Source organism: Aptenodytes forsteri, unplaced genomic scaffold (assembly GCF_000699145.1).
Source record: "Aptenodytes forsteri isolate BGI_AS27 unplaced genomic scaffold, ASM69914v1 Scaffold73, whole genome shotgun sequence".
NCBI lineage: Eukaryota > Metazoa > Chordata > Aves > Sphenisciformes > Spheniscidae > Aptenodytes > Aptenodytes forsteri.
The window spans coordinates 2,520,098-2,539,288 of record NW_008796215.1 but is presented as its reverse complement, the minus strand read 5'-3'; the positions used below and the strand labels follow the sequence as shown (position 1 = coordinate 2,539,288).

Below are 19,191 nucleotides of genomic sequence, written 5' to 3'. Positions count from 1 at the left end.
GAGTTACTGGGCACCAAAGCCAGCTCAGGTCGGGTCACTGCTGCACTTGCACTGCTTCTTGTAAGGCTTGTCCTCCATTGGTTCAGGTGGTTCCTGCTATAGTAATTACTATAACACACAACTCAAATCATGGGATACAACAATTTAAAGGTATTTCCATTACAATGTCCACCCCTGGTCCCTTTGGGCCAGACCATCGGGTTTAACATTGCAATGAACTCCTCCCCTTGCCCCTGCTCCGGCTTGGACTTTTCCATAGACTGCAGTCCCTTAGAGGTGTACCTGCTCCAAGTGGAGCCTTACCTATGAGCCACAGTCTCTTCAGGGGTATACCTGCTGTGGCATAGACTTATCCACAGCCACAGTCCCTTCAGAAGTAAACCTGTTCCAACATGGCCTTACCCATGGCTGCAGTCCTTCCAGGGGTGTACCTGCTCTGTCGTGGGCTTATCCATGGCCACACACTTTGAGATGCTCCAACGTGACCTCATGCACAGCCACTGATGCTTCAAGGTGTACCTGCTGCAGCATGGACTTACCCACAGCCACAGATGCTTCAAGGTGTACCTTCTCCAAATCCAAAACATAGCCTCACACTAGCTACTATGAAGAAAATTAACTCTACCCCAGACAAAACCAGCACAGATGCATATGAGATGTGCTTGTGCTGAGGGTCTTGGGGTATGTGTCAGAGAAACACACCAAAAAGGGGTTTGACTGCAAATCATTGCAGTCTGTAACTGTAGGAGAGAAACATGTGCAAGTGTGCTTCTGTCACCGACATGGTGCTGTGTGTGCAGTTGCATGTCAGGCTGTGAGGTCTGCAGACAGGGGGGTTTAGGTATAGCCACATTTTGTTGCTTGTTACGTTCACCAGAGTAAATCTGTATACAACTGGGATACAGCAAAGCCTTGTTAATTTTAACAGGTTTTGTCCAGATGTGCAAAGTCAAAAGTACAACTGGTAAACAGTGCCAGGCATGCTCTATGTGTTTGTAGTTCCAGCAGAACTGTGTGGTCTGGGTATGAAAAAACTGTTTATATTCATAAGGGTCCTTAAAACACATTTGTACCAGTATAAGAGGCCTTATATTAGGCTACAGTTTTCCCTGCCATGTAATGCACAAGCTATTGTTCTTGCTGCAGGGACCCAGCGGGCACAGGAGAGTAGGGGGCAGGTCCAAAGGAGCTGTGGGGACTCATATGCTCAGCAGTCTGTGAGAAGTCAAAGACAAAAATGTGCTTTCCTCAGTATCAGGAGGAGATGGAACTGGGAGGTAGCTAGCCCTGTGTATTTGCTAATGGAGAGAACTAGGGCAGATAACACAAGCTGTTGAAAGTAACTGCAGTAAAGTCTTTTCCAGGTGAACTTCCAAGTGCCATTGAAAAGGTGTCCCTACTAAAGGAAAGAAGGGAAGAATACTCATTACATATGAATATTCTAGTTTAATATACTATATTATAGAATATATACAAGATAAAGCAAAACAAACTTAATGTATAAACTGGGCCTCAGAAAGCCAAACAGCGAACATAGCTCCATTAACATCTCTGGAGTTGCAGCAGTACTGAATTAATCCCAAACCGCCTGCTAGAATTGTGAATCTCCAAGAATGCCTGCAGAAGAATGCAGTTATGCCACCTGGTGTGTGCCCTTGCGTGACTGCTGTGCCTACACTGCTCTAGAAAAAATATGACATGATTGATTTCCCAACATGGTACACAGAGCTCCTGGCTCTGGTATTTCGCATGCAGCTACTCAGAGTATTTCTAGAGGTGAAACTTCAACAAAATATCAAAATCTGGAAATAAACATTAAATAGCTAATCATTACAGGGGGGTTCTCTTCCTTCCTTTTTTAAACATGACTTTAATTCTGGTCCAAAATTTCAATTTCTGCAGAGAGAAAACTATTTTATTTTCATTAGCTGTGGTCCTGAGCCTTTGTCTAAGGAGCCTCCATATTTAGGATTCAGTCAAGGCTAGGATAAATGGGGTTAATCTGATCCTGGTGTTGCTCTTTTTAATTTCTTTCCAGAACTTGTGATGGTTTCAATTTGGCAGAAAACTCAGGAATTCTACAACTGGGTCCTTGAAAGTGGAGGTAGGTAGAGATGCTGTCTTAAATGGGAATTTCCACATAAATAGCACGATCATGAAGAACAAACCTAGAAGGAACATGATCCTCATATGAGCCCACATTTTTTTCACTAGGCAGATTTTCACTTTTCCTTCTCCACGATCACGAATGTCCCTTAAGTCTTGAAATATATCTCAGGGACACTCCAGAGGGATCACAGTAAGGAATGATGGGATGGGGGATTTCCCCTGCCCGTAGTAGGGAACTCTCAGCAGCTTTCTGTTCAATGTACAACAGGCTCTGACAGGATGATGAGCAATATGTGCTCAGGATTGCCTGTGAATTCTGGAATATTAAAGAAAGTGAATTTTTTAAAATGCATATTCATGTGTCATGGGAAAGCTTAGTAGACCAAAGAGTTAATACTTTGAAGTTTAAACTCCTTGTGATGCCAGTAAAACCTATTATCAAATGAAATATTGACAGAAAGCACTCCTCAGTGTTCGAGATTTGACATTTTGCAGTTAGGAGACTTCAGATCTCCAATAGCTAGAGGTTCTGCAGGTCCAGTTTGGTCCCACAGGGCTCTGTTGGATCCCCAGAGTTAAATGTAAGGAGAAGCCACAAAATGGCATGACGGTGGAATGGCAGGCCTGCGCGGTGGCTCTGATAGGGGAAGGACATGGGGCATGGTGCTCAGGCAATAAATGTTTCAGGGCTTGAATTTCAGAAGAGAGTCTAAATTGGGATTCAGGACTTCTGACGGACTGTTAAATCCAGAAGTGGAATATCAAAGAGCTCTTGACACAGCCCATAACAGGAATAGCAAAGAATTGGGAGGTTTAGAAGGGATGGGGATTAACAGAGTCGTGTGGACAGGGATGGCATTTTTAAAAAAATACCCTGAGCCAAGGACTAAAATTCAATAGAGGACTTCTGCAAGGATCCTGGATCTAGAATAGTGAGAGGGGTCTGGGGCTTGGGACTGGCAGGTCAGGAAGCAAAGAGAGATGCTGAGGGAGTTTAGCAGAGCAGTGACCACACTGGGAATAGGAGAGGAAAGCATGAATGGGAACTGGGATGTTTTTGCAGATATAATCTGTCCTGCATTTCTGTGGGTCAGGGATGAGGCAGGATTAGGAGGAGGTGGCATGACAGAAAATCTGTTGAGCTTCCCTTTGCTGAAGGACTGAAGAGCAGTTTTAGCAGGGAGAAGTGTTTTGTCGTTTTCCAGTGAAATGGTATGCTTTTAAGAGAGTCCACCCTATAAGTAGATATAAAAATGAAGGGGTGGAGAATTTCATATGTCCTGAGCATTGTGGGGCAGGAAGGAAATAGCACCAGTGATTGAAACAATTTTATTTTTTAGCTGTAAAGATTTACACTCCTGAAGAGCCAGGAACTGTTTGGTTTGTTCTGTGCATCCCTGCTGCATGTGTCTTGAACTACTTCTTTCGCCTGTGTGTGGGACAGTCTTGCAGCCTTTGATGAGGAGTCCAGCTCATGACAGGGAAGGTCTGTTCATTACTGTGCTGCAGAAGGATGGTGCTCAGCAGAGCAGTCTCTAGGTATGACAGTCCCAACCCGAATGTTGTGCTGAAGTCTTTTAGCAGAGTCTGGCACATGGAGTTCCAGGGTAGGAGAAGGACTGTGGCACTGCTTTGTACAGACACGAGAGACCAATTTTCTTTTTGCCAGAGAGCATGCCACAGAGAGCATGCTGAAGGGTAGTAATTAAATATATCTGCCATACACTGTACGCGATGTGCCAGCTTTGGCTGTGTGTTTTGCCTTTCAGATCCAAGGACAGACCCATGGCCCCTGGTCCACTCTCCACTTCCAGTCACACTTCTCTTTGCCTTCTACCTCTTTGTCGTGGCACTGGGGCCCTTCTACATGCGTAAGCGGAAACTGCTGAAGCTGCGAGGCCTGCTGATTGCCTACAATCTCGCCATGATGACATTATCAAGCTACATGTTTTACGAGGTGAGAAGACACGACTGGCCCCTCCTGGGTAAGCATCCAGGAAGTGTTTGAAAGCCAGAGCCATTTCAACAGATTTTGCTGACAGACTCTAGTGAAGGGAGTGGGAGCCAATTTGGACATGTCTACGTTTTGCCACAAGAGGAGCAGTATTGCCCCACTGAAAGTGTTATTTCCAAAGCATACCTCATTTCCTCCCATTTCTCAACCTTCTTCTCATTCATAAAATTAACATTGAAAGGTTCCTGAATGAACGAATTGAATGTTGAGATCTCCCCAGTAGACACAGAGCGTATGCAGCGTGTGGAACCTCCTCATTTCATCTCGGGTCTGGCTGGTGAGGGACGCGTCTCTGAGAATGAGAACTGCTTTTCCAGACTTTTGCAGTCCTCTCCAAGAGTGCCAAGCACACTGCAGCTTCCTGCTGCCGAGACTATTGATGACATTGTTTTCTGCTTGTTCTCAGTGCATAAGCCTTTCTACAAGCCTTTCCCTAGTTTATGTAGGCCACTGAAAACTCTTCAAGGGAACATGGCCTAATAGGTTTGAAAAACATTTTGATGCCGACAAATTTGCCCTTTTAGTTTATAACACAATTGCTACATTTAGTTAAAGCAAATTGCAATTTTTTTGAGCAAATACAACTCAATCTGAGGACAGGTATGAAAATTGCTTGTCTGTGCTTGATTGTTCAGTTATACTGGTTACTTGGTCCAGTTTTTGGCTTTCCAATTAATAGGCAAATGCAACCAGCCAAAACAAAACAGTATGGGATCTTTGCAAAGGAAAACAGTGTATTTTCAGAGAGATTCTGAAGCCTAGAATTCAATATCCCTGCTGAAGCATTTTTGAGCACTCCAGTGATTACATAAAGCATTACAAATATGCCCAGGCTGAAATTTCTTTTTCAGATTCCAACAGGGATGTGAAGTACTTTGGTTTAGGTTTTTACTATTTGCTCAGCTGTAAAAATTGCGTGGATTTTCTGTCAGTGAGTACTAGATTGAGACCTTACCTTAGCATTAATATATACATCTTTTTGGAACAGATGGCACTGAACAGAAAATGGATCTCTATTGCTTTTCTTTTGTTTCAGTTTCTGGTAACTTCAATCTTGGACAACTACAGCTACCTGTGCCAGCCAGTGGATTACAGCCGAAGTGAACTAGGAATGAGGGTATAGTTCTATACAAAGCTTGCCTTAGGCCCTGCTCCTCCTGTGGGTATGCGGATTGTTTTGCTCATAAATAGCAATTTGCATGCCTAAGAAGGCTTTTACTCCAGTTTGTTGCTTGTAAATATTTCACTAAATTGTCTGCTTCAACAGTTGCACTTTGCTTTAGTTCTCTACAAATTAATCATCTCAATCAACATAGCCAACTAAGTTCCCTCTTTGATCGCTAGAGAGAAGGTGATCCTACCATCTGAAGATAGATGTCTAGTATAGATATTGCAAATTACCTCTGAAATATATGTAACTCTTTCCATTGACTATGTAAGGATTCTGAGTGATCACTATCAATGAGAAAACCAATTTTTATATCCTCAACTTTGCATGACATAAATCTTACTCAGCATTTCTTTTAGCAGAGGGATTTCGCTAAACTATTCCTTGTCTGGTCATCACAGGGGGGGGTTGGGTCTCACCAGCTTCAGCTTTCCAAAATGCTGCATGAGTTTTTTTCTGTTTGAATTCAGAGCTATTATGCTTTGCTTCCAGGCTTTGAACAAAGCTGTCCAGGATTTGAACAGATGCAAGCATGAATGTTACCTTTTCAGTTTTCCAGATATTGCCATCAGGCTAGAAACAGCTTCTGAGCAGCTCACCCTTGTCTCGTCAAAGAGCAAGCAACTTAGCAAACCAATCATCTAACCAGCCAAAGCAACCCTGAATGCCTTTCCTCCAGCCAGAGCAACCAAAAAAAAAAAAAAAAAAAAAAAAAAAAAAAAAAAAAAAAAAAAAAAAAAAAAAAAAAAAAAAAAAAAAAAAAAAAAAAAAAAAAAAAAAAAAAAAAAAAAAAAAAAAAAAAAAAAAAAAAAAAAAAACACCCCCCCCCAGCCATAAAAGAGCCCCTTATTTTTTCCCCTTTGCTGTCGATCCCAGGTGGGCAGCGTTCACATAGTGCATAGTTGAAAATCTCAGGCAGTGAGACCGAGCAGTTATTTTGCTTTGAGGTCTAACAGCGTTTCTTTGTGCTGCCCAGCAGATGGCAAGAGTGTGTTGGTGGTTCTTCTTCTCCAAAGTCATCGAGCTGCTTGATACGGTAAGGAGGGCTCGGCTCGGCTCCATAGCGGGACTGGTGCTGTAAATAAATCACTCCCTTGTCAGAATGGGGCAGGGTGCCAAAAGCTAATGTCCTCGGTTGATCCTGTATTGATTTGGTTGATGCTTTTCAGTAAATGTTGTTTTCATGTGTTCTGCTCTGCCTGTTTGTGGGAATAAGGCTGATAGTGTTAAAGAAGAGGGTTCAGCTTCAGTGTGCTGGTTTTTGACAGCATTTGACCTGCAAGAGTCCAGCACCACCACTGGATATCATGCTGCTAGGCTTCCTCAAAAGTTTCTTTCCAGAAGAAAAGAATCACTGCTGCCCGATTTGCCCATCTCTGTCCCAGTGGCTGCACATGTTCACTCACCAGCACCCCTCCTGCGGGCGGGTATTCCCTCCTAACCACAGTGCTAGGGGAGAAGCTTTAACTGTGGCTATTTCCAGATGGTCCCCCAAAATCTTAGCTACCAGTTGATTAAGGCTGGCAGACAGGATCTGCCATTGCCTGTCTGGCTGAATAATAATGGTTAGTTGGGCAGTAAAGAAACTGCAAACGTCCAAGTATGTGTCCTGGTATTTTTGCTGCCACAGATTATCCCAAAGTTGTGGGTTAAAGGTTTGTGTCCCATGTGAAGTTGAAAGTTCACCTGAAGACAGTACCATTTTATAGCTTGTCTTCAGGTCTCCTCCTATATTATAAATAGTTGACTGAACTAACAAGGGAATCCCATCTCCCCGCTTGGTCAGCAGGAGTAAGCTGTATCCTAGCCTGTCTAAGACTTCAGTCTAGTGCTGTTTGGGAGATAAGTTGACAACACACTGTCTGAAAAGTGAATCGGCATGTGGAGCCCTCCTAGGCCTATTGCCAGTGCGTTGACCAATTTGCTCTCTGTTTTCATCAGCAACGAAAGCAGCTTTTTGATAGTCCTGAGTCCCTGAAAAGCAGATTCACTTTTTGTGTATATGTGTGTGTGTGCACGCGCTGAAATACACTGACCTGACACATATTCATGTGCCAAAATCATTCTCTACTAATGCAAATTCCAGAAGGGTTTGGGCATTCAACATAGCACTTTTCCTGTGGATCATTCTCTGGTACTAGTAAACATCTAACCTATGTCCTGAAAAGGATCAGACCCAAGCAGCTGCAAATTATATGGAAGCTCAGTCAGAGACTCATATGTGTCCTCTTTGGACCTTCGGACCTGAATCCAAAGGTAAAAATAGTTGAGGCTCTGTGGAAGAAATTCTACCCTCCAGTTCTTCCCCATTCCAGATAATATAAGATCTATCGCATGTGTTGAATTTCACCAGTTTTTATCTACAGCAGAGGAAATGGGTTTGGGAGGTTCAGAATTATAATCAACTATTCTTACCATTCTTAGTGTAAAATCTTTTGTCTAAACACATCAACTCAAGATTTTCCTTTGTCTGGCTTCTTTCAGGTTTTCTTTATTGTGCGCAAGAAACAAGAACAGGTGACTTTTCTGCATGTGTACCATCATGGCACTATGCTGTTCAACTGGTGGTCAGGGGTCAAATATGTGCCTGGAGGACAAGGTATGCTTCTGTAGACACCTCATGTTTCAGTTTTTCTTGTGTTGTGGAGATAGCGTGAACAGTGCAGATGGGCTGACTGGCAGGTAGGAAGCTCACCAAAGGTGTGAAAAACATGTGCATTTCAGTTGATACCATCTGCTCAGCTCTTTGGGCTATTTAGACTGCTATATTCACTGCCTCATCCAGAACAAGCATGTGCCAGTTGTTCCTTGTCCAAACAGAAACAATCACATCCCATACAAGATCTATTTATATCTCCACCCAGACCAGTGCTCTCTCAGTCCCCATTCAGCTGGGCCTGGTGCAGCAGCCCAGGTTCTGGCTCTCCTGCTCTGACTGGGTCCAGCCAAGTCCTCACTCCCTTTCTGGTCTGTATCCAGACTGCTTCTCCTTTTCACTCCACCAAAGAGAAGCATCTGAAGCTGACACAGAGTACTAGACCGCTATAGGTAGGCCCTATACAAGATGCTGGGGTATTCTTTTTTGGGAAGCCATTTTGGCTACATGGCCTTGACACCAGAATGGTGTGAAATGCTTAGATCAAGAATTCTCTCCTCTGCCTTTGAAGCTCTTCTCTGTCTCTGAACACTAGATATAGGATGGATATATGCTGAAAGAAGGGAGAATATGACAGGCTTCCTAGGCGGAGTCTGGATTGAAGGTTCATGCATAGGGGTGATATGATGTATTTTGAAAGCATCCTCGTAGTGGCTGTGAGCTCATCACAGGGTTAGTCTTGAATGGTTTGTGTGTCTTGTTCATCCTGACTTCTTTACTCCTCAGCATTCTTTATTGGGATGCTAAACTCCTTTGTACACATCTTCATGTATGGCTATTATGCCCTGGCCAGCCTGGGACCACAGATGCACCGTTACCTATGGTGGAAGCGTTACCTAACCATCATGCAGCTGGTAATTAGTTCCATGTGTTCATTTCTGCATTTCCTTGTGTCGGGTGTGATGGCCCCTGCTGTCTGTCTCTGTCCCCTCACTGGCTCAATTCTTTCTATTTGCTGCCTATGGAAGTCACCATGTCCTTAGGTGTCCTAGTGTACCACTATGAGAGGTGAACTGATTGGTGACCTGCTCTGAATGGTACTCAGAAAACTAGCAAGAGGCCTTCAGTGACCATATCAACTAATAAGCCCCCACCTTTGTAATGGGAAGGAGAGAGAAAAATTAAAATTAGACTTCTCCCTTTTCTGTTGTATATGACAGCCTTTTACCCTCCGGAGCCCTGAAAACACAGCTTGATTTTGAGAGGTGTGGGATGGTAACTCAGGAAAACTTTGGATTCTTGGTAGGGCAGGAAATTGGGCAGCCTTCATTCTCTTTCTTCAAAAAGGAAGAGTGTGTCTAACTGCAGGCAAACAGAGGCGAGTTAAAGAAAAATATGTGAGTTTTACTCTTTCTGTAGAGAATCCCTTTGAATTTTCTTTCCCTCATCTCTGAAGAGATGACAAATCCTGACAACCCTATGGTTTTCAAAGACACAGCATAAAAGCAATGTTCCAGACAAGGACAATGATTATAGTTAAGCATGTGGGAGAGTTAATTCCACACAAAGAGAGGTTATGCAAACAAAAAGTATGCAGTTACCAAAGAAGAGAAGGAAGAGCTAGGGTAGATGTAAAATAGTGGTGCAGTAAAGGCTTGGTCCAGAATTCTTATTTACCCTGAATGGCAAAAGCAGAACAAGAAAGCATTGCATGAAATGAAAAGATATTTGTAATGCAAAATATAGCACAGGAAATCAGTTTTTATTTAACATACTTTCAGTAGGTAGAACTCATTGCTTCAGTATATTGAGACAGGTGACAGTAAAATAAGTACTGTGTCCAGCTCTGGAGTCCTTAGCTCAGGAAAAGATATGGACCTGTTGGAGCGGGTCCAGAGGAGAGCGAAAGGCTGAGAGCGTTGGGGTTGTTCAGCCTAGAGAAGAGAAGGCTCCAGGGAGACCTTGTTGTGGCCTTTCAATACTTAAAGGGGGCTTATAAGAAAGATGGGGACAAGCCTTTTAGCAGGGCCTGCTGTGATCGGACAAAGTGTAATGGTTTTAAACTAAAAGAGATTTAGACTAGATGTAAGGAAGAAATTTTTTACAGTCAGGGTAGTGAAGCATTTGAACAGGTTGCCCAGAGAGGTGGTAGATGCCCCATCCCTGGAAACGTTCAAGGTCAGGCTGGACGGGGCTCTGAGCAACCTGATCTAGTTGAAGATGTCCCTGCTCATTGCAGGGCCGCTGGACTAGATGACCTTTAAAGGTCCCTTCCAACCCAAACTATTCTGATTCTATGATTCTGAAAATATTAAAAAAAAGGATTCATGTTTAAATGATTAAAAGTAGCATCTGTAGTTCTTCTCTGTAAGCTAAAATACAAATCAAAATTGTTATGAATATAATAATCTGATTACCATCAGGGAAGAGAAGAGTCTCCCACCTTTAGTTTCCATATTCCAAGATCTCAGTTACTGGCCAGTGGCAGAGAATTGGCACAAGGGCAGCGGTCTGCTCCTAGGCGGGAGAGGCTGGATTCCAAACCTGCTCTCTGCAGCAGTGGGCAAGCCTCAATGTTTGGTGGACACGTGACACGCTTTCATTTTAGGAAGACACTGTTAGGCTTGAAAGACAAGTTTTTCAGGGATGTCAGGAGAGGCAAACAGGTGGTACTCTGTGTTGAGGACACTACTAATATGTTGTGATGCTCTTTATGATGGACCAAACAGTCAGTTGGGGTATGTCTCATGTAGGATCCCTAATCTGGCTGCTTCTTTTTTCCCCCTCTTCCAGTGCCAGTTTGTAGCCATTGCTGCTCATTCTTCCTACAACCTCTTCACAGAATGCCCGTTCCCCGATGGCTTCAACACTGCAGTCTTCCTCTACATTCTCAGCCTCATTGCTCTCTTCCTACACTTCTACTATCGGACCTACATTAGGGGAAAGCAGGAGAAGCTAACTTAAAGAAAATCAAAGAGAAGAGTGAGCACGGTCTGATGAACTTGCACATTCTCTGCTGCTTCTAACATGATTGCATGAAGAAAATGTATTTGGGGAGTGTGTGCGAGGCTCATGTGTGCAGACTCAAATTAAGCACACTTAATTGAAACTGATGCAAAGCCAAGCCAAGTAGTCATCAACACAGCAGCCTTTATGAAATTAGCACCAGAAGATCTCTTCCTTCCCTTCCATCTGTTAGCTCAGTTTGCAAGGTCTAGCATCCAACCATGACTCCTTGGCTCATTTCTTAGGCTATAGAGGGTTTCTTTGCATTCATAAGACTATCTCATCTTACCATTCTAGATCAGGCAGGGTCAGGTGCCTCCAGCCTTGAAAGCAGTGTCCAGGAAACAGCAGCAGCCAGGAACTCAGTGGGACTGCAGGATGCACTCACCTGTACACTGCATCCCAGCCTTTCCTATTAAGGAAGCTCCCACTAGGACTGGGGTGAATTACAGCTATATGGCTCTGATGGTTTAAGTTTATATCAGCATAAGCATAAGCCCTGATGGTTTACATTAGCATAAGCATGAAGGAAATTGGACATTACGTTGTCCAACTGGACACGTGCCTCTGTTCCTTCGCTGTTCTGAAGCTAAAGAAAGCATTATTAGCACTTTCATCCTAAGTAAGAAACTAATGCAGTAAGAATCATCATGTACCATTTTCTGGAATGCTTATTTGCCTTTGGTTGCTGTCATAACCATAGAGAACTTTTAATGCATGAAGACTACTTGGCATTGCTCCTTATAGATGCCATATTTTTTAATAGAATAGATTGAGGTTCCCTATTAATAACTTTTTTCCTCCGATTTGTTGTTGTTGTTATTATAATTTTAAGATTTTGCTTCTCATCAAAGAGAAAAAGCTTTACACCACCATAAGCAACCATCTCCACTACCAATTTGTACGAGTATTAATACAAAATGTATAAAGTCAATTCATTGGCTAGTGCAAAACTGCATAGCTCCATTGACTTTATCACGTCACTTATTGGCTCCTTTTTTGCTCCTAAATCGATTACAACTAGAATTTGGCACTTATATACATCTGCAGACAGTTAAATACTGTTAAAGTTTTGATCTGGTAGTGCTTTGAAAATCCTAAATTCAGATTTAAAACTACAAAGTGGTATTTATTTATTGCATTCTGCTTTGTCAATTAAAACAAGTATTATGGAGTAGTGATTTTTTTACAGTTGAAACACAAATGATTAGAATTAGTAACATGGTGCATTGCCATTGCCAAGCCAAATTCACCTCAAATGTAAAGAAGTCTAACTCCTCCGGGCATGTCCAGAGGATTAGATGCTAGCCTGAACCTAGCAAATGGGTGTACACAAAAAAATTGTATGCTCTACACCAACTTGGAGTTTAGTGGCTATGCAAAATAAACGCGACTTGTTCATCACTGGTCTGTGTTCAGACGCTAAACCTTTCCTTTAGCTACTACCTGGATATGTATAAGATAAAACAGTATTCTTCCATTCCTTGCCCTCCTCCCCTTCACACACGTACACAAAGGATTTGTTTACATTACCACAATGATACATTATAAATGTCATTCCATTGATTTGAGTAGTCTTCTGATTTTCACTGGTGAGTATGAAAAGCAACGCAGGGCTTATTTTACATCTGTGTGCTAGCTGGTTTTCTTTCTGCCAAATATTTCTCCACGCTACTTACTATATAGATTGTACTGCTTTTGCATACTAGAATGCTACTTTTGTTAGACCTTTAAATAATAAACTTCTGGGTGGGTCCTCCATTCCTCCCTTTGCTTGGTAAGGCAGGAAAAAAATCTGCTGTGTGTCTAACATACTGTATTCATGCTGAGAGTTTCCCCAGATGCCTCTCCAGCATTGAAGACTTAGTGCAAGTAAAACTCTTTCATTACTCCTGTCCACTTAATGATTCACTTATGGCCCTATCCTACTTAAATCATTGGTACATTTGGCCCCCTAGTTTCATGGTAGAGCATACTTTCCTGCAGCTGGCTAAATTATCTCTGCTTACAAAGAAATCTAATTAATTTAGATCTTTTTCCTATATGTGAGGGGATCATGAGTAGGTCTCAACCTCAGTTTCCCCTCACATAAGCTTTTTCAGAGTGTAGTTACTAATTTCAAGGGCTTTACTAATAATTTTATACCAGAGTAAGCATCAAATATTTTGATTTTTCCTTGATTCATTCATAATTCATGACTGCTTAAAAATTAGAAATGAGCAGGAAATTTGTATGAGATTACTCAATGTTTTTGCAAATCCACTCTTTTTTAAAATATATAAATTTGTAAACATGTCATTTAGCTTTTTTAAAGCAGCCTATGCAGCTTAATTTGTGTCTGTGTATGACAGAGCTTACTGCAGTGGATTCTGGACTGTGACTAGCCACATAGCTGGTAACAAAATACAAAAGTATGAATTTGCCACCTGACAACTTGCAGTAAGTGACTGATCACCTAAATCACATGCCACTGTAACTATTTGTCCTAGACATGCAACCTTTGATATATCTATTCCTGTTCCTCTTTCTCACAGCCTGAGTGAGTGGCCTGATCTTGCACTTTTGAAATGGTAAGAGCTTTTTGTCAGTGTGACTTCAATAGGTATAGGATGAAAATTAAGCATTTTCAGTTGGGTGATAAGGAGGGATCAAGTTTGCCCAGAAACCCCACGCTTTGCATACAGAAATAGATATTGGTATGGAGTAGAGCCATTACAAAAGCATCGATGCAAACAAAATTCACTTGTTGAGAGTATTTGCACTAGCAGTGAAGATAAAATTGCATAGGTATAGCTGAGTGGCTCTGCAGGTCTTGATTCTTTCCTCCTTCAGATTGCACTCGTCTTCATTCTTCTGTTTTAAATTGGGTTATCACGGTTGGTGCTGTCCACTTGGGGCATCCTGTTGTGACAAGAGATAAAACCTCAGAGTAGAGGTACGTGCTGCTGGAACTTAAAAGCGAATAAAGGCACAGAATGAGATTTCCACTTTAAAATCAAGTCCCTAAAGTTAAAGATTACACCACAATAATGCACTGTAAGTCAAAAGGGCTGGAAATTATAAATTGCAAGTTTGGATGATTCATGCTGTCTGGCAGAGTCCAAAGCTTTGAGGGTGAATTGAAAATATCCTGTCGCAGCTGGATTTATAAAAACCTCTGGGCCAAATGCTGATTCCACCAATATCAATGACAAAGCCTGCAGATTTCACTGGAAACAAGATGGCACAGCTGTGTGAAAAACAGTGCACTCAGCTACATGGCCAGGTTTGTGTGTGAGCAGACTGGAGTGGTACTCAAGCTCAACAGATGACTTTTAAAGGCACAGTTGTGTGCAAGCCTCCCCCTTATAAAATGTGGGTCATTATATGTTCTTAAAGTAGTTTACATTCACGAGATGTAAAGCATAATGTAAGTAGTCTGTTTAAATGGATAAGCTTGATATCTGGTAGTGCTCAGCATCTTTCCTGCTGTTCAAGTCGATGTAAATTATGGATGTTCTGATCAAATTACTTTTGAACTAACCAGACCATTTACTCAATGCTTACTTTCTCTCTGAAGATAAATGAGAGGGATTCCTATTTTAATCAAAACAAAATACAGAAAAGAAAATAAATTCCTATTTAATGTTTTTTCCATCACTGTGTGATGGAAAGTTTCCAGAGGAACTTGGGCTTAAAATTAAAAAACAATATATGTTCTGATCAAATTACTTTTGAACTAACCAGACCATTTACTCAATGCTTACTTTCTCTCTGAAGATAAATGAGAGGGATTCCTATTTTAATCAAAACAAAATACAGAAAAGAAAATAAATTCCTATTTAATGTTTTTTCCATCACTGTGTGATGGAAAGTTTCCAGAGGAACTTGGGCTTAAAATTAAAAAACAATATAAAATGCAGGAATGGTTGGGTTTTTTAACTATTGGGTTTATTTTTTTACACTATCAGAAAATATGGCAGTGTGTGATTTTTAAAAAAGGCAGAAGAATTACTCTAAACAATTAATTAAGCAAAACCAGTTTTTACACTATCAGAAAACCTGGCAGTGTGTGATTTTTAAAAAAGGCAGAAGAATTACTCTAAACAATTAATTAAGCAAAACCAGGATACAGTAGATTGCTTTGTACAATAAATAAAAATCTGTTGATAGAGATGTAAACCACCTTCAAGCCAAACATTAAAAAAGATCAGCCAACCCTATATATAGAACAGTGTGAATTTGCTGAATTCATTAATGAATAACTTCGTGGATTAGGCCTTGATAGATGGAGTGCTCACATCCAGATGTTTACTGTGATTTGTCAATGGCCTTGTACTTAATCCTCCTGAACAGGAAATAAGAGTCTTTTCTCTGGGGTCTCCCTTGGGGACCGTGGCAGTCTCTCTCTCTGGCCTGAATCGTCTCAACACAGGATCAGGCTGCTGGAGAATTAACCAAGTGGAGGAGGCACGGATTTGCCTTTAACCCCTTCAGTTTCTTCTCAGCTTCAGATGGCTTCCTCACCATCTGCCATGATGGGAATGTTATTTAGTCAACACATGGCAAAGAAAAAAAGGAGTCACCCATGTCGTCCCATGAGGCACATTCATGGGGTCCCTGTCCCCACAAAATGCGTCGAAGCAGACATCTCTAGTCCCACCACCACTGAGGGGAGTCCTGTGGGCAGATTAAGCCTCTAGAGGCTGGTGTATGTCTCGCCACATCTCAGCATCATATTTTTATTTTGGTGAGGCTGAAGCTCCACAGCCACTGTCAGTGATAGGGATGGACCAAGAGGGAGTATTTGTGAAAAGACTGGACGTCCCCAAGGTGTCCTTAGTCAGGTATGCCGTAGCATGTGTAGTTTGTGTGTACGTGTGTGTGTATGGGTAGATGAATGCAGCCTCTGCAGACTACCTCCATTTCTCCTTTCTCAGCCTGCGAGACCCCCACATGGGATCGGTCACTCATTTCACCCTGTGGGAGTGTCCCACTGAACGACAGCTCCCAGCAGCCACACCGCTGCCACTCCTGCTATGTAATGGCACGTATTGGGTGCTGCTCATCAGCCCCTGATGGCTTGGATCAGCCAGTTGCATCTGTCCTAGTACCCAAGAGCCAGGGGAGGCCAGCGCAAAGCTGAAAATGCAGCAGAAGATGGGGAGCAGTTACAGAAGTCTCATATGTGGTGCACATGATGACACAGGTCTGAGCATAGGCATGTATTATTCATGTCCCCGGCATGATGGCTGTACAGGGCATAAGGATATGATCCTTCTTTTCTCCCCATGGAAGTGTTGGTAAGGTAGCGCTGGGGATGCAGACCTGCCTTTAGGTAAAAGACAGAGAATCTCTAGCTTGGACAGTGTTTCTTTTTCTGCAAAGCTTGTATGAGCCTCACAAAAGTGATAACTGGTAAAGTAGGGAATCTTAAAAGAATTGCATTTAGGCAGCCCCTCGATGCTGCCTAACCAGGGGAGTCCCATTTACTAGCCACCTGTCCAGCCTCAGGAGAAAACCTGCAAATGAGGTTGCAGGATAAGCCACTAATGGTTCTGTGTGGACCAGATGGGGGAAAAAAGCAACATCCCAGTCACAGGGGATGACGAAAGGCATTATAACTGGATTAGAAGAACTGAGTGGCAGTGGGAGCTGGAGAGAATGCTAAGTTTTGGTGTGGATGTACTGGAGTGTATGGGACTCTACATGCGTGTGTGCATGTGCTCAGGGTAGAAAATACATTTTGCTAAATCACAAGTATGGGGACAAATAAATTATTTGTCAGGGAGTGCCTGGTTAAAACAGTAGTAGCACATCTCAGCACTTGGTATATGCTGCTATTCTGCATGTCATCCTTTCTCTCCAGTACTTTGGCTTTCTGCTGGTAGGACTGCTCTTCAAGAAAGTGTTCAGAGCCTTTTCACCACACTCAAAAAATTAAGGATGCTAAATAAGAATTGCCTTTTAAAATTCCCTGCTTGGAGTAGATGTTTCTTCCCCTTTAACATCATTCTCCCACTTTCTTTTCACCCCTGTCTCCCCTCTTCCTTTATACCCACATATACAGATATCATACTAGATTCTCAGAATTGTTACAGCTGCAAAGAAAGTAGTTATATTCTACTTAAACACTATACAAAACAGCTGTATTTTCCTGCTATATCAATTAATAATGTACATTTTCTTCATAGGGTTTTCAGTGAGGCTTTCTGCAAGATGAATGTGGGCAAGTCTATCTTTTTCTCTGCACTTCAGCATAATCCCATCTGCCTGCAAATTCAGGATGTGAACACGGCAACACAACATTTAGAAGGGCTAGAAGCTTGGGTTTTAATCAAGGGAGAATATAAATTCAGCATAATCTCTTCCAGGCGTCAGAGAAGTGCTGCTCCCTGTTGTTGGTGAAGGAACGGCAGACTGGATACAACCGTTTGAGAGGCAGTTTACTAGCCCTCTGTGCACTTTCTTCCACTCCGCGCAGTGCCCACCGTCAGCCCCCGTAGGCTGTGTCCCCAGAAGGCTGTCTGCCACAGTCCTGAGCATGCTTACTGCACAGGGGAGTTTTTGAAAGTGCCTCCAGGAGTGGGAACTGAAGTGTAGGAACAGGGTTGAGGATGGATATGGTTTTTTTATGAGGGGTGCTTGACAGAGGGGGGGGAAGATCTCTGATGGTTAGCATGTGTATGTCCCTCTAGAGGGCTGGGGTTTGTTCTCGGAGCCTGTGGGGACTCGTCTAATGCAATGAAAGGTCACATAAATGCAGGGTGGTTGCAAGCAAAGGCTAAAACGTAATCCTTGTGGGAGGTCATCCCTGGAAGGGGGGTTTGCAGATGGAGAGAAGGGTGTGTATGTTCAAACAAAACACGTGCAGGATCAGCAGGCTGAATGAGAGAAGTACAGAGGTGAGGGAGCAGCCACAGGTGCCAGCAAGTCATCTGTTTTGTGTTGTGTTGCTGGTTATATTTGTATGCAGATGAAGGCACAGTTGAATGTCTTGTGGATGCCTGTGACTGGCCCTGTGAAAGGGACATATTCATTGAGCAGACTCCAAAGGTGTTTGTTGTGATAGCCAGGGCCACAGTTCCTGGGGTGCAAGTTATTAATTGTGACTGGCATTGCCTCCGGGAGATCTACATGAACTTGTCTAGGGATGTTTCCTCTTGAAATAATGATTATTCCTGCAGCAAGGTTTGGAGGGAGAATATCTTGCATTAGAGGAGCTGACAGAGCTGCAAAAATAGACTAATTTTCCAGTGTGCAAGCCATTCCTCTGGTTATAGTCTCTGACATGCATTGATAACAGATCAGCCATTATTTGTTCCGATGCTCAGGTGTGTCTATATTTATTGCAGAGTTTGCTAGTCCCAAAGGGTATTATACTACACTTTGCAGGTTTGATACATTATTCCGTTAAATGACTGCTCCTGTAAATCAAAGGACCATTATTTTCAAAGGGCTGCTCTAGAACACTTATCTGTAATTTTGCTTCTAGGAATTACTTGTGAGTAAAATGGTCCTTTACTTCACCGGCACAGTGATTCTGTGCCCAGTTCTCAGAGGTAAATTACAGAACATGATCATGTCATGGGCAAATCATCACTTACAGTAACCATTCAATATAATTATGGTTTTCTGTTTTGGCACTGTTTTTACTATCTTTGGGCATATTTCATACACAGAGGTAATGTTTTAAATTAAGTGAAAACCCACTAATCCCAGTGAATCTAGGTAAACTATTCGCTGGAGCTATGAGCACTACCACAAGGATTCAGTAAAAATGTCACTGCAGTGATGCCAACTGGAATGCAAAATGGTTTTTCACTTGATTTAGTATTTTCTATACTTGATTTTGTTAGAAACCCAGAAAGTCCACAAGAGTGGAGTGGTATATATACCATTTAATCCTACAGTATTTGTATACATATTTAGTATGTTTCCCTGTAGACCTTGACTAGAATTGATGAGCGCACGGTTTGAATATAGAAAATAGGATCATAGCATTGATTGTGTTACTGAACTGTAATTGAAGTAATTGTGTAAAGCTGCTTCAATTCATTTTCTCTAATAAAATCTGCATCTACTGAAATGTATCAGCCTTGGATGTGGGTTTAAGAATGCATCAAAGGGAAAGTACGGTCCCGGTTTGCAAATGCTAACATGAAGGTAGCCTGGTAGAAATGTTGTCGCCTGCTGGCTTTGGAAGCACCTTTCGGAGCTGCACCAATTCCATGACAAGCTGGGGGGAGAAGGGGGGAGAGCAAAGAAAAGCGAAAAAAAATACCCAATCCCTTCCTTTGTTCTCATTATGCTGGCCGG

General features: G+C 42.3%; 2 protein-coding genes across 2 annotated transcripts in view; both read left to right on the top strand.

Moving 5' to 3' along the window:
* Positions 1–2,046: 2,046 nt before the first annotated feature.
* Positions 2,047–10,851, top strand: LOC103906572 (elongation of very long chain fatty acids protein 4). Its single transcript, XM_019474449.1, has 7 exons — positions 2,047–2,104; positions 3,879–4,066; positions 5,160–5,240; positions 6,268–6,327; positions 7,776–7,890; positions 8,674–8,801; positions 10,681–10,851. The coding sequence occupies exons 1-7, from the start codon at positions 2,047–2,049 to the stop codon at positions 10,849–10,851; spliced, it is 801 nt and encodes a 266-aa protein (XP_019329994.1).
* An 8,181-nt stretch (positions 10,852–19,032) lies between these two features.
* LOC103906571 (potassium voltage-gated channel subfamily A member 5) overlaps positions 19,033–19,191 on the top strand; it is a 3,691-nt gene continuing 3,532 nt past the window's right edge. Inside the window, exon 1 of the mRNA XM_009288505.2 lies at positions 19,033–19,038. Within this exon, the coding sequence (XP_009286780.2) occupies positions 19,033–19,038 (6 nt within the window). The remainder of the gene's footprint in view (positions 19,039–19,191) is intronic.